The sequence below is a fragment of the Balaenoptera borealis genome (assembly GCF_965194805.1).
Source record: "Balaenoptera borealis genome assembly, chromosome: 11".
Classification (NCBI taxonomy): domain Eukaryota; kingdom Metazoa; phylum Chordata; class Mammalia; order Artiodactyla; family Balaenopteridae; genus Balaenoptera; species Balaenoptera borealis.
In genome coordinates, this window is record NC_138868.1 from 49,628,943 (window position 1) to 49,653,339 (window position 24,397).

The 24,397-nt window shown below is 45.2% G+C and overlaps 2 protein-coding genes across 5 annotated transcripts in view; both read right to left on the minus strand.

Annotated features, from left to right (window-relative positions):
* DNHD1 (dynein heavy chain domain 1) overlaps positions 1 to 21,801 on the minus strand; it is an 86,475-nt gene extending 64,674 nt beyond the window's left edge. Inside the window, exons 1-8 of the mRNA XM_082343922.1 lie at positions 15,658 to 21,801; positions 12,143 to 15,296; positions 11,751 to 11,820; positions 11,568 to 11,641; positions 10,483 to 11,296; positions 6,996 to 7,166; positions 1,802 to 2,005; positions 1,612 to 1,722 (exon numbers count right to left, since the gene is read on the minus strand). Of these exons, the coding sequence (XP_082200048.1) occupies positions 1,612 to 1,722; positions 1,802 to 2,005; positions 6,996 to 7,166; positions 10,483 to 11,296; positions 11,568 to 11,631 (1,364 nt within the window). The 5' untranslated portion in view covers positions 11,632 to 11,641; positions 11,751 to 11,820; positions 12,143 to 15,296; positions 15,658 to 21,801. The remainder of the gene's footprint in view (positions 1 to 1,611; positions 1,723 to 1,801; positions 2,006 to 6,995; positions 7,167 to 10,482; positions 11,297 to 11,567; positions 11,642 to 11,750; positions 11,821 to 12,142; positions 15,297 to 15,657) is intronic.
* TIMM10B (translocase of inner mitochondrial membrane 10B) lies at positions 7,045 to 24,390 on the minus strand. Of its 4 annotated transcripts, none has more exons than XR_014231426.1 (4): positions 24,244 to 24,390; positions 23,957 to 24,052; positions 23,495 to 23,759; positions 7,045 to 7,166 (listed from the first exon to the last, which is right to left on the minus strand). XR_014231426.1 is itself a non-coding variant. In XM_082341696.1 (4 exons), the coding sequence occupies exons 1-4, from the start codon at positions 24,298 to 24,300 to the stop codon at positions 22,976 to 22,978; spliced, it is 291 nt and encodes a 96-aa protein (XP_082197822.1). In that variant the 5' UTR covers positions 24,301 to 24,390; the 3' UTR covers positions 21,941 to 22,975. The 4 variants fall into 4 exon arrangements, 2 of the variants coding, with proteins under 2 accessions (XP_082197822.1, XP_082197821.1); XR_014231427.1 differs by lacking the exon at positions 7,045 to 7,166 and adding an exon at positions 21,941 to 22,980; XM_082341696.1 differs by lacking the exon at positions 7,045 to 7,166 and adding an exon at positions 21,941 to 22,980 and having other exon boundaries at positions 23,627 to 23,759.
* Positions 24,391 to 24,397: the final 7 nt, after the last annotated feature.

Sequence of the window (24,397 nt, forward strand, 5' to 3'; positions counted from 1 at the left end):
AGAAGGAGAGACTGCAGCGGCTTCTTCCGTGGAATAGGGGAAGCCAAGGGCCCTAACAGTCTAGATGGACAGGTAGGTTTTATTTTATTTTTTCTTTCTTTCTTTCTTTTTTACTATTTTTTAAACATCTTTATTGGAGTATAATTGCTTTACAATGTTGTGTTAGTTTCTGCTGTACAACAAAGTGAGTCAGCTATATGTATACATATATTCCCATATCTCCTCCCTCTTGCGCCTCCCTCCCACCCTCCCTATCCCACCCCTCTAGGTGGTCACAAAGCACCGAGCTGATCTCCCTGTGCTATGCGGCTGCTTCCCACTAGCTAGCTATTTTATATTTGGTAGTGTATATAGGACAGGTAGGTTTTAGAATCAAAGGTGAGGAACCTCCAACTTCCCTACAGGGAAGTTTCATCCCTGATGAAACCCACTTCTGTTATTCATTCCCCAAACAACCACCCTGAAAAATCTACATCTCTAAATATCCTTGAAAAAATGAAGGACCCCCCCTAATAAGCAGAGGATGATCATAATGGATGTAATTTATTCAGTACCTATTGGGGCACTGAACATGGTACTTTACATTCACAATCTCATTTAATTCTCACTACAGCTGTGAGTAGCAGAAATCTTCCTCTCTTGTTTTCAGATCAGGAAACTGGGGCGCAAAGAGTAAAGTCCCTTGCTAGTGTTCAGGACTTAAATTCAGATCTGTGCAGCCCAATTATGCCATGATGATTAAGCTAGACTGGGAGGATACCTAGAGTAGAGGTTGCAAACTGGTAGCCCATGGGACGAATTCAGACTGAAAAGGTTTTTATATGTACCACTAAGAGTTGGCCAGCACAGTGTTTTAATAAAAATTTTCACTAACCAGGTAAAATTAAGAGATTTGACAACAAAATGTGGATTCCCAGGTCATCCTGAAAAAATAATGTGGCTGACGCATTGGACCCATATTCCCCATGGCAACAGTCAGTTGGAACTGAGTAGTGACTGTCCTTTTTAGGTGCAATCTCCAAACTGACTGCAGTCCCACACTCCCTAAAGTCTTGAATCGAACCCATTGCATTTCTTCCATAGCTCCTACTTGGGCCCTGTAGGCATCTGAGCTTGCAACTCCTATCACAGAACATAACTGGAGTGGTTGAAGAGTTGTGCAGAGAAAGCAAGAAAGTACTGAAAATAGGAGTAACTAAGATTTTCTTAAAAAAAAAAAAAGAATCCAAGTAATACCATAGTAAGAGCAGAGTTTCAAACACCTGCATTACATCCTCAAATTTGATATTTAATAATTGTATGATCTGGGGCAAGTTGATGTAGAAATTCATTAATACATAGAGCTACATTCAGAATATATTATTCAGAGAAAAAAACTGGTTACTTAACAATATGTAAAGTATGATCACATTGGTATATGTGATGGAAAAAAAGACTACAAGGATATGCAACAAAATGTTTGTCATGGTTATTTGTAGATGGTGAGACTGAAGATTTTTTTCCTTTGTGCTTTTTTTTTTATATTTTCCAAATCTTCTACAATGAACGTGTTGTTACTTCTTGTAAAATAATTTTTTAAAGGCCACTGAAGTTGTGTTTTGAAGACCTCACCTGCTAATATGGAGTAGCCCAGCTCCAAAGTGGGGCACGGCAAAGAGCAGATGCTTCTCTAGGAAAGTCCGGTGCCGGTGCAGCCTCTGCAACTTCACACCCTTCTTCCAGCTACAGATCAGAGGGCAGTGAGAGTGGCTGTTGCTCTTTGTGACACTTCTTCCCAAATCCCATACCCGTCATCACCTACCAGGCCAAGGCCTTGCGTAAGAGGCAATACTTAAAGAACGGAATGAACTGGAGCTGTTGCCAGAGGACAGAGCGGTGGTGCCAGGTACCCAGCGTCATTGCCTCACTGCCCTCTACAGGATGTATGTGCAGGACCCCAAAGGGAGAGAAGATGTAGTGCTCAGAATTCACCTTGTTGGGTGGTACCACCATCAGGCTGTAAGGTCTTTAAGAAAGGGCACAGATCAGTGGGAGCCTTGCAAACTTGTGCAGACTCCAGGGAGGGACAAAAGAAGGACAGGAAGGGGGAAATAAGGAAGCAGGAAAGAAGGCGGAAGAAAGTGGGAAGAGGGGAAAGAGAGCAGAATGATCTTCAAACCAGAAAGATGGAATATTAAGAAGAAACAGCAGCCAAAAATAGGTGGGAAGAAAGAAAAAGACCCCTAGCCAGTCTCAAGAAGTTCCTATCTCCAGACCCAGAGAGCTAACATCCCATCAAATCTAAGATGCCATCAACTGTAAGCTCGCAGTATTTTTAAAATTATTTATTTATTTATTTATTTATTTATTTAGGCCATGTCAGGTCCTAGTTGCAGCATGCACGCGGGATCTAGTTCCCCAACCAGGGATTGAACCCGCGCCCCCTGCATTGGGAGCGAGGAGTCCCACCCACTGGCCCACCAGGGAAGTCCCTAGTTGCAACATTTTCTTATGAAATGCTAAAATTAAAAAATGCCGCCAATATGATATGCCACCAATTTGTAACATGAGATGTTTCGGAGATGTTGAAATGTGAAAAGAAATGTGCATCTTAGAAATGATAAAGTATGTATATCCCTAGATGCTGAAATAACATGCAGAGATAATCAGGGAATGCCGTTTGGAGTAACTGAGAATGGGGAAAAGCAAGAGTAACTAGAAGACTAGACACAGGCCAATAAAGAGAAAAACTGCCACCTAGTGAACCAGACAAGTACCTCCAGAGCCATCTTAAAATCCTACTAAGTTGTCTTATTTCAAGAAAATGCACCTACATCCCACATTAAATACAATTTATATGTAACTATATAATAGTTGTACCTAGTTGCAGAAAACTAGTTGCCATAATGCTATGTTTGGGCACATTTAATAAAGCATTTATTAATTTTTTAAAATATTTATTTTTGGCTGCGTCAGGTCTTAGTTGTGGCAGGCGGGATCTTCATTGTGGCATGCGGGATCCTCCGCTGTAGCGTAAGGCCTCCTCGTTGTGGCGCGTGGGCTTTCTAGTTGTGGCGCGTGAGCTTTCTAGTTGTGGCACGTGGGCTTAGTTGCCCCGTGGCATGTGGGATCTTAGTTCCCCGACCAGAGATCGAACCTGCGTCCCCTGCATTGGTACCACTGGACCACAGGGAAGTCCCAAGCATTTATTAATTTTTATCTTGCAGGGTTTTTTTCATAACTTGGAACCAGTAATACTTTTAAGCACTAAATATATTTTTAAGCCCTTTAAAGGCAGTGTGTCCCAGGTCCCATGCATATAATGCCTAAAAGATGAAACGACCCTTCTCTCTCTCTCTAGAATACATAGCAAATGACTCAAGAGCATTTACATGGATACCAGAATAAATTCACTAAGTCAAGTCATATAAAAACTTTATTTCAGGGCTTCCCTGGTGGCGCAGTGGTTGAGAATCTGCCTGCCAATGGAGGGGACACAGGTTCGAGCCCTGGTCTGGGAGGATCCCACATGCCGTGGAGCAACTGAGCCCATGAGCCACAACTACTGAGCCTGCGTGTCTGGAGCCTGTGCTCTGCAACAAGAGAGGCCGCGATAGTGAGAGGTCCCCGCTTGCCGCAACTAGAGAAAGCTCTAGCACAGAAACAAAGACCCAACACAGCCAAAAATAAATAAATAATTAAAAACTTTATTTCATTTCTGACAAAGTGACTAGATCTTCTCAAGTACTATTATCCCCAAATTACAGATGAGAAAACTGAACAAAAAGAGGTCATAACTTTGCACAAGGCAGTTAAGGAAAGAATACAGGACTTAAAAACCAAATCTACCTGACTCAAGCACCCTCTCTTAACCACTGGGTCATTTGGCATCCCACAGGATAGCTACCTACCCTAACTGAGGCCTGACTTCCCAAGGGAACACTCCTTCCCCTGTGGCCTTCTTAATGGAGGCTACTCTTCCTGCACAGGACCAGGAGTCAGGGATAGCTGAGCAAAGACTCTAGGGAAGTGAAGGAATATATTCTCCCCTAAGTATAAATCAAAATCTAGGACAGGGAGTTCCCTGTCCCACAGGGAGGTGGCCTAGTGGTTAGGATTCCTGGCTTTCACTTCTGTGGCCTGGGTTCAATCCCTGGTCAGGGAACTGAGATCCCACAAGCCACGTGGTATGACAAAAAAAAAAAAAAATCTAGGACAAGTACAAGAAAAAATTTTTTTTAATAAATCTATTTATTTTATTTATTTATTTTTGGCTGCGTTGGGTCTTCGTTGCTGTGCGCGGGCTTTCTCTAGTTGCAGGGAGTGGAGGCTACTCTTCGTTGTGGTGCACGGGCTTCTCATTGTGGTGGCTTCTCTTGCTGCGGAGCACGGGCTCTAGGTGCACAGGCTTCAGTAGTTGTGGCATGAGGGCTCACTAGTTGTGGCGTGCGGGCTCTAGAGCGCAGGCTCAGTAGTTGTGGCGCACAGGCTTAGTTGCTCCGCGGCATGTGGGATATTCCCGAACCAGGTATCGAACCCGTGTCCCCTGCATTGGCAGGAGGATTCTTAACCACTGTGCCACCAGGGAAGTACCAAGAAAATTTTGATAAATGCAAATACTTTGAAAGAAAACCTGTTACATGGCAAATAAATAAAGTGAAACAAAAAATGCCAGTTTCCACTTTTACTGATGGTGCACTTGAAATTTGGACCAACACTCCTACTTGAGAACAACTAGAAAAACTGGGCAAAGTATCTGGGTAAAATATGAAAATCATCAGAGAACCCACAAATTAAATCCCCTGGGCTTCCAGCTGGGACCCTGGTTACAACACAGGTTGAACCAGAAAACACCTCCCTCCTTGGTGTGGGCCCCCAGCTGCAACTTCTGCTGTTTAGCTTTCTGAGTCTATTGAAAGCTCAGCTCCTCTTCTCCATCTTTCAGGAGCATATAGTAAAACTGACACACCATTGCCTCTACTGGAATCTCCGGGGAAAAGCAGAACCAAGTGCGAAACTCACTTCACTGGGTTCCTTCTTTGACAGATGTTGGCCCTGTGATTATTCACTGCCTTTTTAGTTCTCTTGCTCATGGTTTCTTGTCTCTCTCTGTGCCTAATTATCTTTGATTGTGCTGCTTCTCTGAGTATGACTGAGCTGATAGTTGAAAGCCCTAAGCTTGTAATTTTCTTTCTGTAGGCTCTCCACCATGGTCAACAGGCATCTCATCCAACATTGCTACCATTACTATCACTACTGCTGGACAGTCAAGTGTAGCAGCCACTAAGTGTCAGTAGGTAGGTTATCACTTTCAACCACAGTGACTAATTAATTGTGATGCCACTATAGGTCATGGATTACTAGTATACTATTTCCCATTAACAAGGAGGCCGGTACTGTCCAAGGCCAAGGACATTACCAAAATAATATCAAAATCCCATATTTGAGGATTGTTTCCTGGGACCACTCATAATATCAGGTACTATATCAGAGTCCAGTCAGGAAAACATAAATTGCATTAGGAATTTCAACAAAGTGAATTTAACAGAGAAAATGTGTTTTAGAAAAAGTGTCATAGGACACCTAAAAAGCAAAAAGGGAATACTAAGCGCAGAGACAATAACTGCAGGAAATGGATGCCAGCCCTAGAACTAGAGGAACAAAAGGAAGAGGTTTCTCTAAGAAGGAGATGCTGCCTGGCTATTACTAGTATATAAGGAGTTTGGAAGGGGGTGGGGTGCGCCTTGCAGAGCGGTGACTCACAACTCTGATGGGAAGATGCTACCCAGCTGGCGTTGGTCCCTCTCAGGATCAGAGGAGGCTGATTCAGAAACTGCCAGCCGCTGCCACAGTGAAGGACAATTTCCGGGGCAGTGACATGAAGAGCAAGCAAAGGAAGGACAAAGTCCCTTCTCCTCTTATCCTGGTGTCCAGTCTCCTTCTAGCACTCCCTATTGATCAAACCTAACAGGAAGCTAGCTGAAAAAGGAGAAATGAAGTTTGCAGTCCCAGCCCCAGTATTACAAAGCAGGGAGAGAAGAGCAGAACTAGAGCCAAGAGACAATTGCTTAATAACTGGCCCAAGGCTCTCAGTGAACTTTCGTTAAATGAACTGATCAGTAAATCAATGGATGGTACAGCTCATTAGTGCCACCTAAGTTCAGGAGAAAGAGGTCAGTGTACGCAGGAAATAAGGCTCCCTGGGAGTGGGTATCAGATACTGCTTAACAGTGTGGACTTTTGAGTTAAGACAGTCCTAGGTTTAAGTCCTGTTTCCATCACTTACTATGTGGTCTTGGACCAGTTACCTAACCTCTCTATGCATCAGTCTATTCATCTCATACATGGAAATAATAATGGCACCCGTCTGGTAGGTGGGGATTAAATGACACATGTATATAGAAAAGCTTGATTAATGGTAATTGTTATTGTTATTTCTGGGAAGAGAAGAGACTTGAATAAAGCATGTAAAAATACTAAGATTTGGACCTGATAGAGGAAAGTGAATGAATGCCTCTCAAGTCATGTGGATTGAGACTTGTTTTTACCGCACAGAGATAAAATTAGGACGAAAATGTAGAAGTTAGAAGAAAGTAGTCTAAGGAACAGGACGCCTTGCACAACACAAAGCTCCCCTGAGAGTCAAGATTTAGACAAACACCAGGGCTCTTGCACTGGAGTTAGAAGAGACCACCATTACATTCCCTTCCGAGGCGATGACCAAATGTTCCTATCACGCTAGGACAGAACAAAGAAGACAGAGAAAAAAGTAGAAAAGAATGACTAAGACAAAAAGCTATGAGAGCCAAGGGAAGCAAGAGGAGGTGAAGAGTGGAGAGGAGGCTGAGGAGAAGGGAAGACAGAGGGAAACCAGGAGACAGAGGAGAAATGAGAGGGGAGAGGAGAAAGATAGGAGAGGAGCGGGTCTGGAGAGGAGGAGGAGGAGGGGGAAGACAGCACGGGAGGAAGTCAGGGAGCGGGAGGAGTAGGACAAGGGTCTGGGCATGGGCTCTCACCGAAAGTAGCGGCCGGGAGCCACGTTGAGATAGAGGAAGTGGATCTTCTTCAGGTATCTCTCTGTCTTCATTACGGTCCTTATCTGGCTTCCCAGGAGGGAAGTCTGCGGTAAGAAGCCAGTGCTTCTTTTCTGGAAGATCTCCCCAGGAACTTCTGAGTCAAGCTGAGACCTGTATGATAAAAAATCAGGAGAGAAGAGGCAGAGCAAAGCGGTCAGGTGGCCACTGTCAGCCAGTGAATAAAGGTGCTAGATCAGGTGCCTGAGAGGACCTGATGTGACCTTGTCAGAGCCTGTCGACCATCGACACCCGAAGGTTCACATACTGAGCAAATACAGCCCATGAGGAGATACAGTCAGGCAACTATATTCGTACACCTGTGTGTGAGTAACCTCTCCCTTTCTGATAAGTGAATAATCATTCTGGATTGATTGTGATTACTATGACGTCAGTATTACATAATACTGAGTAAAAGTAATGGGAATAGTTGGCTGTCCCAACTCATCACCTTGCCAGCCCACGGTCCTGGATTTCTTCTCTCTGGCAGCCCTCCTAACGTTCTTGATCTATCTTTGCCCCTATTATACCTGCTTTCCAACCCTGCGTGATCTCCATGCTTGTGATTCTTTCTTACTCTTCCTCCATCATCACCCAGCTTCCAGCTTCACATCCATCTCTTCCCAGCCGGGATCCGATGATGCATCCTGCAGCCCACTCAAGCCTGCACCAGTACCATCAATCTTCCTACACTTCTACCATACCAGTTGATAAAATTGGTATTAAAATTAATTATTCAAGAAGCCAAAAGTCAATTACCTGGACTAATAATTTTGGTTAGAGCACAAAAATAAAACAAACCAAAAACTCTCTGAAAAATTAATCAGTCAAAGTATATTCGTGTCATTAATTGACCCAAATCTAGATCAACAGAACAAGTTACCCCAGGGATACAATGCAATCCTATTCTAAAGTTCACATCAACAGTAGGGTTTATGATTTTGACGTCAGATCAGGACATCTTAATGGTGTAACTGCTATTAAAGATTCATTTCCTCAATAATTAAAGTGCTACATGATCTAAGTAGGTTCAGACGATCTCAGAACAAAGGAATATCATCAGCTCCTCTATAGATTCCTGGTGTCCAGTCTCATCTGTGGGCTCACTCTGCTTGATGTCTTAGTACAAGTCCTCAGGGAGCTACCCCTTGCAGTCTCCTCAGCTGCTATTCCAGGCCTCAACCTACCCACTCCCCCACCTATGCCCAGCCCTGCTGAGCTCCCGGTCCCCTTCTCTGCCTCCATCTCTGCCCAGGGAAAACTGAGGCTCTCAGCCATGAAGTAACTCCCTCAAGTTCAGCTGCCTTTCCACACATTTATCTGTACATATTTCCATCCTAATCTTGTCTCCTAATTTGCGAGGAAGGAGTGACTTTCTTCTCTGCAAGGTTAATTCCTCCATTTGTGCTCGGGATCACTTATCCCGTCTTCATGATGTATTTTTTCTTTTTTTAAGATTTTTTTTTTTTTTGATGTGGACCATTTTTTTAAAAGTCTTTATTGAATTTGTTACAATATTGCTTCTGTTTTACGTTTTGGTTTTTTGGCCCCGAGGAATGTGGGATCTTAACTCCCCAACCAGGGATCGAATCCGCACCCCTTGCATTGGAAGGTGAAGTCTTAACCACTGGACCGCCAGGGAAGTTCCCTTCATGATGTATTTTCAATCTCTTCTTCTTTGACTGTTAGCCTATATTTAGTCATTAACTCTACAAATATTTATTGAGCACTTACTTCTCAAGCACTGACTTAAAGACTATAAATATCTCTTCATTTCTTTGAGTCCTACTCAGATACCACTATTCTTTCAATCTGCTGTCCTAATCTCTCTCTTTCCCTTTCAAGCCAAGCTTCATGAAAGAACAAAATGTGATTTCCACTTCTTCACCTTCCATTCACTCCTGTACACACTACAATCTGCCTTCCTCCTCACGAAACTCCACTGAAACCACTCTCACCAACCTCTTCCTTATTGCTAAATTCCATGAGTATTTTTCAGGTTTTTCTTACTTGCCTCAGTAGCATTTAACACTACTGACTGCTCCCTCCTCCTTGAAACTTTCCTCTTTATTTCACCTCCTAATCTTCAAGATATTTTGTTAACCCTAATCTAAACCCAAACTCCTCTGATGTGCTTTCCCCTAACTCTGATGTGTATACACACACACACACCCCAGAGGAGCAGCCAGGGGAAGGGCAGTGTTCTTTGATTTTTATAGCACTTAACACAAATTGTAATGATATTTTACTTAAATCAACTTACTTAACATGATATTTTACTTAAATCAACTTACTTAACATCTATCTCCCTTAACTAAGCTGTAAAACCCCAGGGAAGAGCTTGAGTCTATCTTACCACTTCTGTATCCTCACCATCTAGCAGTTCCTGATATATATTAGATAACCAATAATACTTCTTGAATGTATCAATGCCTGGGAGGCCAGTCCTGGGGAACATGGTACAAATTAAGTCACATTAGCTAGGCCTCAGAGGTTTACCGCCAGCTCCAAAGAGAGGACAAAGAACTTGGCTTCTTGCCAACATCTCAGCCCATTCTCACTCAAGTTAGGTTCCCCCAGGAAAGGAGACTTATACTTAGGGCACAGGGAAGATCTTTGAAGAAGAAGAGTCTGCTGGGGTTGCTGAAGGCATACACTGTTGGCACTGGCCACCTGTCATCAGGCCCCCAGGAGCCTGCCTATCTGCCCACCATTAAGACTTCAGGAAAAACTTGACCCAGCCATTAACTTAGAGCAAAAATTGAGAAAGCCAAGCTAGATTAAACGTAAAACTACCCTTCTTCCCAGACAGTGAATATGTCACAGACAAGCTGGCCAGAGGACAGGGAGAAATTCCAAGATTAGAGTTAGAGAACTCTCAGAAGAGGGGGTCTCTGTAGGCATTCTGAAACCCTGAAGAGAGCAATGAGAGCCAGACTGGGGAGAAAATCAGCACTCCAGGGGCCAGGATCCCCTCACTCGCAGGGCAGGAAGAAGGCTCTGGAAGGTCAGGATGAAAGTCCTATCTGTCAGTGCTGCCAAATGTAATGTGCCTTGGAGCTGGCTTAGTTCGCACAGATGTGAGTGGGAAGGGCCCTCAGACAAGCACTCACCTAGGAGCGTCCCGAGGGAAGGACCTGGATCAAACATCCAGCACCCAGCACTGGGTAGGCCCAGAGGCAAGACTCAGGGATTACGAACAAGTGAGAAAAACAACTAAGCGCTGTATGAAAAAGAAGTCTAGAAACTCTGGAAACTCAAGCTATTGTCTGAAGCTTTGGCTTCCTCATCGTTGACTTTTGATTTCCATTAATTTCTGCATTTCCCTATGGGGATTAACACTGAGACCACTGGGTTTATTTTGCAGACAGAAGGGAAGAGGGTTCTGTCTCTCTTTTGCTCAAAGCCCCAGACTAGGTCCCTCACTTACTTAGTCTCTCTTCTTCCGACAGGCTCCTCTTCTGCGTTGTCACCGTCACTGCTTTCATACTGTACAGGGATGTCCGTCGCTAGTGCCAAGGGCAGGAGGCTAAGGCCATCTAGCCAGTGGGCCTCTTCCAGGGCCACCTCAGTACCAACAATACCCAGGCTGTGCTGTAGCTCAGGCAGTGTCAGTGGTCGTAGCCATGTGGCCAACCCCTCCTCTACTTGCTGCCCTCCCCACCGGGCCTGCACAAAAGGGCAGGCTGGGCGTGGGGGCCCGTGATGGAACCTCTGCTTCTGGGGATAGCAGTCAACATGGGAGGTGCCCTCTAACAAAGAGGTGTCTCGGGGAAAGGCCTGGTCTATGGCACCTAGCAGGTCCAGCTGGAGCTGGGCCTGGACCCAGGGTGCCCAGCGGTACAGCCGCTCCACGAAAGGCAGCAAATCAAGGCGACCAACAAGCAGCGCACGATATGGAGGCAGCAGACCCAGCACTGCGTACATGTAGTACCAAGCTGCGGGGCTGCCATCCTGCAGCACTGCTGAGAACAGAGTTTGGAGCTCAGCTACCAGGAGCTCCAGCACTGCAGGCCGCCCTGACTGAGTCACTGCCTTCAGGAACTGCCTCTGTTTTCCCTGACAGGCCCAGGGCTGCTGTGCTTTGTCTAGGACACCTACAGAGTGCTGAGATTCAAGGGCTCTAGATGACGCCTCTTCATCCGAGACCAAGAGGAGCCAGGCATTCAACTGCTGTCGAACTGACCCCGCCCACTGCTCAGGATCCGACTGCCAGTTCCAGGTTCGTGGTTGCTGGATCTCACCTGCTTAGTTCAGCCCAAGAGAGGGCAAGAGAAAGGGGGCTTAGGCTCTGGGCAAGGTCAAAGGGATTGGGAGAAAGGGGGAGGGAGGGACTTAGGACAGGAAAATGGATGGAGCTGAAGGGCAGAGCTAGACCAGCAGAGGGCCTTTCCTGAGACCCTCAACCGACCCCACAGATTCCCCCAAAGACTGGTAAAAAGCAGGCCCAGGACAGAGGTAGGGCCCTCCCTGCACAAAAGTCCCTTCCCACTGCCCAGAACACTGTCCCCTCACCTGGCCTAAGAGGCACGGGAGGCAAGGGAAGGGAAGAGAGCGGTATCTGCTGGTGAGGTTTCATGGGGAAGTGCCTGCTGGAGAAATGGATGAACGTAGACTTGGGTCCTAGGCACAGGCTCGCTCTACTCACAGCCACCTCCACCCAGAGACCGGCACACACACGTGTGATCACACACACACCGAAAGGGCTCACTCAAGAGGACCTTAGGACAGCAGGGAACTGTCACTGGGACTGGAGCCTGGCGATCGCCTGAAGGGAGGAACAGGTCGTCACTCAGAGGCAGCAAAGCCGCAGTCCCATTTGCCCACGGGCTGAGGGATGTGTTGAGGACAGAAAGCAGAGGAGTGGGTACAGAGAACTACTTGGTTGGATGGAGTGGGGCGCGGGGTAGAGCGGAGAGGGCCGGGCTGGAAGGAGGAGGAAAGGAGAAGGAAGAGGAGGGGAAGGGAGGGGAGGGGGATCCGTAGGAGCGCAGGAGGGGACATGCCTGGGGGCAGTGGCGAGAGTGGGTGTCTTGGGGGCGGTGCGGGGAGCCGTGCGAAAGGAAGCTGATGCCCAGCAGCTAACTCACCCGCAGCTCCACCCGCTCCCAGCGGTTAGAACAGTTACAGGATCGCTTGAGGCCCGAGCCTCCTTTCAGAGCGCGGGTGAAGCCAGAAAGGGGCGGGGCCTAGGGGGGAGGGGCCGGGCCCAGGCCGAACCTACGGCCTTGGGAACAGGCCGTCTGACCGGTTGGGTCTGGAAAAGAGCTACGTGGTTGATCTGGGGAAGTCGCAATCCTGAGGGCATCGTGGGCAGGTGTAATGCATGTGCCTGTTTATCTATTACTGAGCCTGTAAGCTGCCACGGGCACCAGCAAGCTATGTCTTTGGGACACTCCCCAACCCAACACGCACTCGCACGAATCCGCCTAGCCCACCTCACCCCCTGCAAAAAACCCAAACAAGACAAACTCCTTGATCGCAGGGAGCTCAAAATGGGGGTTGGAGGTGGAGGGAACGCCTGAATGATTACAATGAATAGAAATTCAGCACGTGATAGAGTCCCACCTCTGCTTTATATATCTGATAAGAATCCCAAACTTAAAAACTTAAAATGTCCGAAACCAGACTCCTAACTGCCTCCCTCCCAAATAAACCTGTTCCTTTCACTGTCTTCCCCATCTCAGTAAATAGCAAGTCCATTTTTCCAGTTGCCTGGGTCAAAATTTAGTGTCACCTTTGACTCCCCTCTCCCCCCACACACATCCCACGTCTAATGCTTTAGCAAATTTTGTTAAGCTATAGCTTCAAAATATATCCAAAATCCAACTATTTCTCACCACCCTAAGAGCTAAACCTTGGTCTAGGCCACTATCACCTCTCACCTAGATTATTCCATAGACTTCTAACTGGTCTCTTTCCTCCCTTGCCCCTACAATCTGCTCTTTTCAGAGCAGCCAGTGACCTTTTTCAAATACAGGCAGATCCTATCACTCCTCTGCTCAAACTCACTAATGCCTTATCATCTCATTCCCTCAGGAAAGCCGAAGTCCTACACAGGCTACAATTTGCTATCTGATCAGCTGGCTGCTACCTCTGTGGCCTTTTGTCCTTCTATCTCTATTCACACCACTCCTCTGTGCCTGGATCACACTGAGCATGCCCCACCCCCACCCCCAGAGCCTTCATACAGTACGTCTCTGCTTACGGTTCATTTAGAAGACAGAGAAGTTTTCTGTGGCTGTGTAACCAACTGCCACAAACTAAGCAGCTTTAAAACAACATCCATTTAGTATCTCACAATTCTGTACATCGACGCCCAGCATGGCCTGACTGGGTTCTCTGCTCAGGATATCATAAGCCTGAAAGGTCAGCTGGGCTGAGTTCTCGTCTGGAGGCTCTGGGAGAAAATCCTCCTCCAAGCTCATTCTTGTTGTTGACAGGATTCAGTTTCTTGCGGTTGTGGGACTGAGGTCCCTGTTTCCTCCTGGGCCTCAGTTAGGGGCCACTCTCAGGTCCTAGAGGCCACCTGTCTTCCTTGCCATATGGCACCTTCATCTTCAAACCAGCAACAGTGCCTCAAATCCTTCTTATGTTTCAAATCTTTCTGACATTCTCTTCTGCAACCAGTCAGAGAAAACTCCCTGCTTTTAAAAAGTTCATGTGGTTAGGCCAGGCCCACCCGGATAATCTCCCTTTCTTACAGTCAAGTATGTCATATAATTCAACCTAATCACAGAAGTAAAATCTGTCATATTCACAGTCCTAGGGATTATACAGGGTGTGTACACAGGGGGTGGGAAATCTTGGGCACCATGTTAACATTCTGTCTACTACACATATGCTGTAATAACAAAAAGACCCCAAAAATACGATGGCTTAAACATAATAGAAGCTTACTTTTTCTCTCACACAACTGTCCAGGAATAAGTACTCCAGGGCTAATATGGCAGACTTTTAGTTGTTCTGCCTTCTCCAAGGAAGTGGTCCTTATCTTCAAGGTCCAAGACAGTTCAACACCATGTGTGTTGGGCCCCATCCCAAGTAGTGAGATGGGGGAAAGAGTAGGAGAAGGCATACCCTTACCCTTAAGGGCACAACCTGGCAATGCATGCATCACTCAATCACATGGACACACCTAGCTGCAAGGAAAGCTGCAAAATCTGATCTTTATTTTCAGCCACCATCTGCCCAGGTTGAAGTCAGGGGTTCTATTAGTAAAGGAAGAAGGGGACAATGGATGCTGTGGGCAAGTAGTGGCTGATACCACAGTGAACACTCTTTTTCCAGATGTCCACAAGGCTTACTCCCTCATTTCAAGTTTCTGCTTAAGGAGACCTCATTAGTGAGTTCTTCTCTGACAACCTAGCCTAAAATAGCAACACTCTCCCCACCTTCCTTATCCTTCTTACCCTGCATTCATTTTCCCCATAGCACTTATTACCATCTCATATCAATACTTACTTAACTGCTTATTGTCTGTTTCCCCTGACTAGAAGTATAAGCTCCACGGTGGCAGATTCTGACTGCTCTCTGCTGTACCCCCAGCCCCTAGTGCTAGGCACCATGCGTAGGTCATCAGAAAATATTTGTGGAACAAATGCATAAATGTATAGCAATCAATCTTCATTAGTGAGAAAGAGGACAGACTCTGGAAGTCACACTGACTGGATTGAAAACCTGACTCCACCACTTGCTAGTCGTGGGATTTTACTGCAATTCTATTTTTTTTTGTAAAATGGAGATAATAGTAGTACCTACTTTACAGGGTTGTTGTGAGAATTAAATGAGTTAATGTATATAAAATGCTTAGACTAGAGCCTGGTAGAGAATACACACGTGATATAACTGATTTGTGTGAGCTGTGTTTTTGTTGTTGTTTATGGCACTCTACCAAGTGCTGTGGACATAATGGTGAACGAGACATAAAAGGGTTCAATGAGGGCACAAATAAGAATCCTTCCTGGAAAGGGCAAGGAAGAGTTACAGTAGGCCTTAAAGTTTTAGGCCTTAAAATAATAGTTTTTTCCAGTTATAAAATAAATTAAGTTATGGGGATGTAATACACAGAAGAGGGAATACAGTCCATAATATTGTAATAACTTTAAATGGTGACAGATGGTGACTAGACTTATTGTGGTGATCATCTCATAAGGGATATAAATGTCAAATCACTATGTTGCACACCTGAAACTAATATAACGATGTGTATCAATTATACTTCAATTAAAAAAAGTTCCAGGGCTTCCCTGGTGGCGCAGTGGTTGAGAATCTGCCTGCTAATGCAGGGGACACGGGTTCGAGCCCTGGTCTGGGAAGATCCCACATGCCACGGAGCAGCTGGGCCCGTGAGCCACAACTACTGAGCCTGCGCGTCTGGAGCCTGTGCCCCGCAACGGGAGGGGCCGCGATAGTGAAAGGCCCGCGCACCGCGATGAAGAGCGGTCCCCGCACCGCGATGAAGAGTGGCCCCCACTTGCCTCAACTAGAGAAAGCCCTCGCACGAACCGAAGACCCAGCACAGCCAAAAATAAATAAATAAATAAATAAAAATAAAAGTAGCTATAAAAAAAATTAAAAAAAAAAAAAAAAAAAAGTTCCAGACAGACAAAGCCAAAAGGGAATTCTGTTCAGTAACCTCTACTGAGCCTTCAGCACTACCTAATAATCTAATTATGTTCCTTTTGTCAGTTCACTCTCTCATTCTGTGCAATGACTATTTCAAACCTTCTGCTGTACTTTCTCATCTTCCATTTTCTTTGGCTTTACTCTCTGATGATAACTTCACTTCCAACTTAAAAAAAAAAAAAATGTAGATGCTGTATCAGTCAGGGTTCTCCAGAGAAAAAAAGCAAAGGAGGAATGGAGGGAGGGAGGGAGGGACGGAGGAAGGAAGGAAGGAAGGAAGGAAGGAAGTGAGGGAGGGAGGGAGGAAGAAAGAGATATATATATATATATATATAGAGAGAGAGAGAGAGAGAGGGAGAGAGAGACTGATTTTAAGGAACTGGCTCACACGACTGTGGCGCTGGTAGGTCCAAAATCTATAGGGCAGGTCAGCATGCTAGAAACTCAGGCAGGAGTTAATGTTGCAATCTTGAGGCAGAATTTCTTTTCTGGGAAATCTCAGTTTTTGCTCTTGAGGCCTTCAACTAATTAGATGAAGCCCACCCACGTTATTGAGGGAAGTTTCTTTTGCTTAAAGTCAACTAATTATAGATGTTAACCACATCTATAAAATACGATCATAGCAATACCTCTATTATTAACGTTTGATGAAATAACTGGGTACTGTAACCTAGCCAAACTGACACATAAAACTAACTGTTACACAAGCTATTTAAAAGGAACTCTCAATCTTCCAAAACCAAATCAAAAAACTACTTAGATCTGATCTCATCCATTCCTCCCTCCTTCCTGTTACCAATAAGAGACGATCCTCCTCCCTCTAAAGCCAAGCTCTAGACCTTTGCTCTGGAAATATTCTCTCTTGCCTTCACTTATCAACAAATATTTGTGGAGTATCAATTGTGTTGGGCACCAATTTAGGTGTTTGGTTATATCAGTGTACAAAATAATAACACTGACAAAAATTCCTGATTTATGGAGCTGACTTTCTAGTGGGGGAGGACACAAATAATAAATAATAAACAAAATGAGCGAACTACGTAGTATGTGAGAAGTGACAGTGCTGTGGGAAAAAAAGAGGATCAGGAATGTCCAAGGAGAGGATGGGTTGCAATTTTAAATAGGGTAATCAGAGTAATAAATAATAAATCACCTTAATAAAAGGTGGCATCTAAGCAAAGACATGAAGGAAAGGAGGGCAGCCCTTCCCTCTGTCTATTGCCTGGTTAATTCTAATTCATCCTTCAAATCTCAGCTTCAAAATCACTTCCTCAGGGAAGTTCCTCTTCATCCCACACATGGGTTAAGTTAGTACTACTGTCTGTTCTCATTACAACACACATTTCTTCTTCCTGACATACGTCACGGTTGCAATTACTTGTTCTATATTGACCTTCACCATATCCATGTTAAGTTCCAAGAGAACGACGATTGCATCTTTCTCGTTCACCTCTGTATCTGCAGGGCTTAACAATGCTGGTAAAGGCAGTCTCTCAAGTATTTGTGAAATATATAAATGTATGGATGAATGTGGGCCATACCCAGAAAAGGAAAGAGTCCAGAATTAGCATGATGTGTCTGAACACTACAAATAAATCAATTCTTTTATAACGAGGATAAGATAATCAAAAGCTGGCTGAAGATGAGGCCAGAGAGGTCATCTAGGACCTGATCAGAGAAAGCCTCCATTGTGAGGCTAAGGAGTCTGAAGGTCATGGAAGGCGTTAAGTAGATGAGTACCATGGTTAAATTTTATATTTTACATGAATCACTCTTGGTTAGTACGGATAATGGATTGGCAGGTGTCTCCCAGTAACCATTCTCCTCTTCCTTCTTAGTAACAGAACCTCCAATTTTTAACTGGGTAAATGACTGGTAAGAATCCCTCATTACAAGATCTGAATGATTTGCTGCAGATGGAGGCTTTTAGGTGTTGACTTATCTGCTTAAGGGAGGAAGATACAAAAAGTGAAGGTTTGAATGAAAAACACCTCTAAATCATTGGCAAAAGGTCAAAGGTTAAATGCAGATTCATCGCTGTCCCTTCTGATAAAAAGCCTTTCTCTCATTATATAAACAGTTGATTGAGCTAGGAAGAGACTGAAAGATGCTCATTCAACAAATATTTATCAAGCACTTTTATGTGCCAGGCACTGTAATGAGGATACAACAGTGAGCAATACAGACAAGGACTCTGACCTCATGGGGTTTATATTGATCATTACCAAGTGTACAAGTGCTACATGCCAAAAACATAAGCATTTATGGGAGCTGGAGTTTGGGAAGTGTTATTTGAGGACACAGTATTTGAACTAAGTACTCAAGAATGAGTAGAAATTAGGTAGGGAGAGTAAGGGGGAAAGCATTCCAAGTCAGGAGACAGCAGATAGGCCCCGAGACGGAGTAGTGTATGACTGGTTAGAGGAACTGAAAGGCCAGAGTTGTTAGAATACAGAGAGGGAGTGAGGTGTGGTTCAGTTCCATTCAATTCAGTTCAACAAACAGCATTAACTGTCTGGTGTTTGACAGTTACTGACAAGATTAAGCTGAGGTGGGCTGCGGGGGGGGGGGGGGGGGGGGGGGGCTGGATCATGCAAGGCCTTGTAGGTCATGTGTAGAATGTCAGTTTTGAATCCTAATGGGGAGGGAGCTACTGCAAGGTTTTAAGCCTCAGTTTGTGTCATCTGGCCAATGAATGGACAACAGATTGGAGGGGTGCAGAAGTGGATATGGGAAGAAGCAGGAATTGCAGTAATCTTGGTGGGAGATTGTGAAGATGGAGAGAAGCAGACAGAATCAAGGGACTTTTAGAAATGTAAACTGATAGGATTTGGTAATTGAGTGAGGTTTCAAGTTTCTGCAACTGGTTGAGTACCAGGCATAGGAGGAAAGTTTATGAGGAAACATGTTGAGTTGGGATGTTTCTGAAACACCTAAGTGGAGATGTCAAATCGAGTAGCTCAGAGGAGAGATCTGAATTATCAGTGACTAACGCTCAAAATGGGCATGAAACAATCCCAGAAAAATTACACTGAGAAATAACAGGACCTTGAGAAACTTTTAGATTTAATGGCTGGAGGTGGGTAAGCCTGCAAAGGAGGCTAAGATGTGGCCAGAGGTAGCAGTGAAAACACGAGTGGAATCACAGACACCAGTGAGAGTGTCCATGAGGAACAAGTCGATAGTACCAGATGCCACTAAGAAGTGAAGTAAGCTGAGGAAATAACCACTGGATTCAGGGATATGAAGGTCACTTGGTGAGCTAGGGTGACCTCAGGAAGAACTATTTCAATAGAATAAAGGTTACAGAAGTCAAAATAGAGTGGGCGGAGAAGTGGGAATGGAGAAGACCAAAGTATCCACTGTTTTGAGTTTAGCTGTAAAATGGAAAAAAACTGGACGGTACCTGTGAGGTAGAGTGGTTTGTTTGTTGTAACGGGAGTCTTTGGCATGGTTAAACACTGATGAGAATTTAGTAAAGTGGGAAAAAGTCAGAGATCTCCAAAGAAGGAAGGACTAGGATTCAGTGCACAGGAATAGGCACTGGCCTTAAGAGGGATACTTGTCCTGTTTAGACGGGAGGGAAAGAGGAGAGAATGATGCAGATGTAGATGGGTGACCAAGTTTTGAGTTGCAAGATGTTGCGGGAGCTCCTAACTGATAGCTTCTACTTTTGCCTATGAAGTTAAAATAAGGTTACCTGCAGAAAGTGAAGAGAATCGTGGGGATAATAAGAGGCTTAAGAATATTGGTTTGGGGCTTCCCTGGCGGCGCAGTGGTTAAGAATCTGCCTGCCAATGCAGGGGACATGGGTTCGAGCCCTGGTCCGGGAAGATCCGTGGAGCAACTAAGCCTGTGAACCACAACTACTGAGCCTGTGCTCTAGAGCCCCATGCGCCACAAGCCTGTGCTCCGGAACGAGAAGCCACCGCAATGAGAAGCCCGCGCACCGCCAACGATCCGTAGCCCCCGCTCACCGCAACTAAAGAAAGCCCATGCGCAGCAAAGAAGACCCAACGCAGCCAAAAAATAAATAAATAAAAATAAAATAAACTAAAAAAATTTATATAAAAAAAAAGAATATTGGTTTGAAATAGTCATTGCAGGGAACAGGAAAGACAACTAGAAAAATCTAGTGGGATTACAGGGCCTCAGACTCCATTTGAAGTTGATAACCATGGATTCATAGCGATATAAATCTGCTCTATAGTGATTACCTTGGGCAGTTTTTAGATGTCCAAATGCAGGCACAAATGTTTCATTTTACCCAAGTCCAACAAAGAAATGAGAGGGAAGGAAATTTAGCCTATTCCAAAAGAATTACTAGAATTTAGTAAGGACTTTGTTTTTGGCCACGCCCCATGGCATTCGGGAGCTTAGTTCCTAGACCAAGGATCGAACCCAGGCCCCTTGCAGTGGAAATGCAGAGTCTCAACCACTGGACGACCAGCGAAGTCCCAAGAATGACTAGAATTTAAGCTCGACAGGAATCTAAAGACAGGAAGGTGTTAATGGAGAGAATGTAGAAGCAATGGTATGAATGCTGCAGTGAAATTAAATAAAAAAATGGTAGAGGAATAGTTCAATAAACAAAGTGGAAGGAATACAGTCAGTGAATAAGATGCAAGTAATAGTGCTTTGAAGATGGAGCAGTTTGGGGTGGTGACAATGGAAAGGATGTAAGTATGAGTAGCTGAGACAGAGTAGAAATCATTAGAGATTGGGTCAAGGAACTAAGAGAAACAGAACGGACTGTCTTGTGCAACATTAAAGTATCAAGAGGTGGATAGGAAGACCAAGAGCTAGCTATGTAGAGGAAAGTAGGAGAGTGGCAGTTACTACAGATAAGTAATAAGAGAGGGTGGTATAGTTGAATAGGCTCAAAGGAATTAGACTTTGCAAAGGAGTAGGCAGTTAAGTTCTGAAGCCACAATAGCAAGAACAACCCTGTCTCAAATACGTTTGTGATAAAGGGATAAAGCTTTGTCAACATTTACCCTCGTGTTGTGCCTGAAACATCACATTGCTCATTGTAACAATGGCTAAGACGTTATGGTAAGACCTGAAGGAGATTTCAGTGACAAGGGAAGACAGATAGTAGGAATAAGGTTCTTTTCATAAATATTGAACCTATTTATAAACAGAAAGGAAAGAAGAGATTAAAAAGTCTTGGTGGATCAGATTGAGAGACACTTGTCTTTCCATGCCTAGGGAAAGGTTGACTGCAGATAAGCAGGCAAATATAAGCTCTGGAAGTTCAAAGGACACAGGCTTTAGAGTCAGACAGATCTGTGTTCCTAGCCCTTCTCCAGCAATTACTAATTATGTGACATGGAAACATAGATAATTCACAATGGAAGTTTATTGCAGGGATATACATAAATATCGATGTAGGGGGCTTCCCTGGTGGCGCAGTGGTTGGGAGTCTACCTGCCAATGCAGGGGACACGGGTTCGAGCCCTGGTCTGGGAGGATCCCACATGCTGCGGAGCAACTGGGCCCGTGAGCCACAATTACTGAGCCTGCGCGTCTGGAGCCTGTGCTCCGCAACAAGAGAGGCCATGATAGTGAGTGGCCCCCGCTTGCCACAACTGGAGAAAAGCCCTCGCACAGAAACAAAGACCCAACACAGCCATAAATAAATAAATAAAATATAAACACTGGGTTCAATTAACTGCCCATCCATTTATAACAACAAAAAAAAAAGAAAACAAGGTACACAGCACACACTGAAATTAAAAAAAAAAAAAAAATCAATGTAGAAGAATCCTCTCACCATCACAACAATATCCCAGGTCTCCATTTCTGTCTCTGGGAATTGCAAGGTTCACAAGCTGTTTTACCTGCATTTACTTTTCAAGGAGAGAACTTTATTGGGCAGACATGAAGCCACTCAGTAGGAAAGTTCCTGGTCAACAACTTTTTTATTAAGGAAGGGTCTTGGCAAGCCTTTCTGTTCAAGATTTGTTCAGCTAATGAGGCAAAAAGCTGATTAGAGCCACTTTTCTCAATAGGTAACTGTGTATAAGGTGGGCTTCTGGTACATACTGAATTCTTGCTTCCTCATCTGTTAAGTGGGGATAATACCAAGATCAGAACCTATACAAAGAAGGTGCTCAACAGATATTTTGAAAGGCAGCCTGGTGTAGTAAAGGATTTTAAACACAGGTCTGCATTTTCAGACAGGGTCTGCTACCAGAGAATTTCAACATCCTGATCTGTACAGGAGAGAAAACATCTGCTTTGTGGATGGTTATAAGTTTTCTTTTATTTTCTTCTTTTTTTTTTTTTAATGATTGTGGAAACCAATGTCTAAGAAGTTCTACTTCCATTTTAAAAATCAAACATGGTCACCTGATGGGGAATAGTCGAGGGTGAGGTAGGGGATTAAGGAGAGCAATGAAGGTGTAAAATAACTGCCGTAGTGATTAGGAAAGCAAACAGACCAGGAACCCACAAAGGGTTGCTTGTTTGTAACGAGGGCTTGGTTGAGGTTGGAGACCTTGAATATTTAGTGGCATTCACTACACAGCTTTGTTTTTCTCTAGCAGTGTGAATAGAGGAACAGAAATGTTAAAACAGCTGATACAAAAAGGACACAAAAATGGCAAGAAAATTCAGTGATGGATAGGCCACTCAGATTGCTGAATACAGAAGTAAATTCCACACGGAGGGAAATAATGAGGGAAGAACAGACAGGTTGGAATTAGAAATCACAGAACAGGCACAGTGGGAACAATGTGGGGTAGACGAAGAGATGGAATCAGGAGACTACAGACAAGCAGTGAGACATTAAGGTAACATTCAAGAAGTCCTGAAGATTTGGCTTTCTTCCTTTTTTTCCCATAACCATCACCATCTACTTCTCCCTTCGGTTTTTTTTTTTAAATTTTATTTATTTATTTAATTTATGGCTGTGTTGGGTCTTCGTTTCTGTGCGAGGGCTTTCTCTAGTTGCGGCAAGTGGGGGCCACCCTTCATCGCGGTGCACGGGCCTCTCACTGTCGCGGCCTCTCGTTGCGGAGCACAGGCTCCAGACGTGCAGGCTCAGTAATTGTGGCTCACGGGCCCAGATGCTCCGCGGCATGTGGGATCTTCCCAGACCAGGGCTCGAACCCGTGTCCCCTGCATTGGCAGGCAGATTCTCAACCACTGCGCCACCAGGGAAGCCCCTCCCTTAGGTTTTTATCCCTCGAGTCTGACTGTATTGCAGAATATGGTTCCACAAGTTTTCCCCTTTCTGACTGCTCCTGAAGACAAGTACACAGATCTTCTTTGTTTAAAGATTTTACTGCTCATCCTAAGAAGACAGAAAATATTAAGTAAGTAACAACTTGAGGAAGTGGTTGACTTTCCAGAACACTCCAGAATTCTTACAGGTTTCATCTCTGTCTGAGGCTACTGACTTCCCAGGAGGTAGCGCCTAAAAGCCCTGTGGATTCTTAATCTGCTGTCCTTAGATATCTCTAAGTGAGCCATTTAAGTCAGACAGATTTAAGGACAGCTAGACAGAGTTCCCATTTTCTGTCATCTGGGCAGAAACCAACTTCTTGTCGCTATTACCAGTCTTAAAGTTGTACCCACAGACGTCGCTTTAACCAGGTGCCTGGGAATGCTGAGGTTTTTCTTCTACACATTGAAGGCAATTTCTCTGCTGCCAGGGCTGAAGCATCCTGACAGAATAATAAAGATGGTGCCAATCAAGTGGGCAAAGCTTCCTTGCCCAGAATATAAACCAAACAAAGTAAAAGTGGGTTTATTAGCTCCAGGAAAAGGAGCAACAGTACCCAGCTCTCAGGCAACTCCTCACTTACTATATATAGGTTGCACCCAGCCCAAGGTCCACTGGCTCCTTAAATTTGAGGGTCCATCCAGTGCCTCCCTTCCCGGGGTTGGGGACGGCTAGCTCCCTGATGGCGAGGTTTCGGGCTGTTCAGCAGCAACACCTGGCACAGATGAGGCAGCCTCGTAGTCTGCGATGCGGCGCTGTACCAGGGCAGGCATGAGCTGCACGTAAGCGGCCATGAGGCGGTGATTGGAATGGATCAGCTTCCCAGCACAGCTGTGCAGACAGGCCTCCTGGAAGGAAGACAGGGTGGAAGTAGAAGCCAAAGGTGTCTTGTCAGGTCCGTCTCCTTCTCTCCCATCCCCAGCCTAGGGGCGAGGATCGTAGAAAGGCCAGGGCCAGAGGTAGGGGAAGTGGCAGAATAGGGAAGCAGTCTACGGTTAGCTCTGAGGATCGAGGGTCATCTCCCTACTCAGTTCCCCCACCTAACCTCCTCAGCATCCAGAGCTCGGTGGTGCAGGCTGGGCACGCAGCGCTGGAAGCAGAGTTCCGTCATCCGATTGTAGACCAACAGGAAGTCCCGCAGCTGGGAAGAAAGGGGACAAGGAACTCAGCGAAGAGGGGCCACATCTCAATTCAAGGCCGCGCCGCCCGAGCTCTCCCAGGACCGCACCCCATGGCCCGACGTTCCCAGCCCTCTGATGCCTGGTTCCTTGGAGTTCCCGCCGTGCAGACAGGGATGCTAGCTGAACGCATGGCCCTAAAGCTCCCACTCACGTTTCTGAGCTGCTGCTGCTGCTGCTGCTGCTGCTGCTGCTGCTGCTGCTGCTCCATCACGCCACCGGCCCGTGCCCTACGTCACTTCCTTCACAGCTTCTCGGTCATGCCCCGGAAGTGACCTCTCGTGGCTCCCCAGGGACAGAGAGGTTGG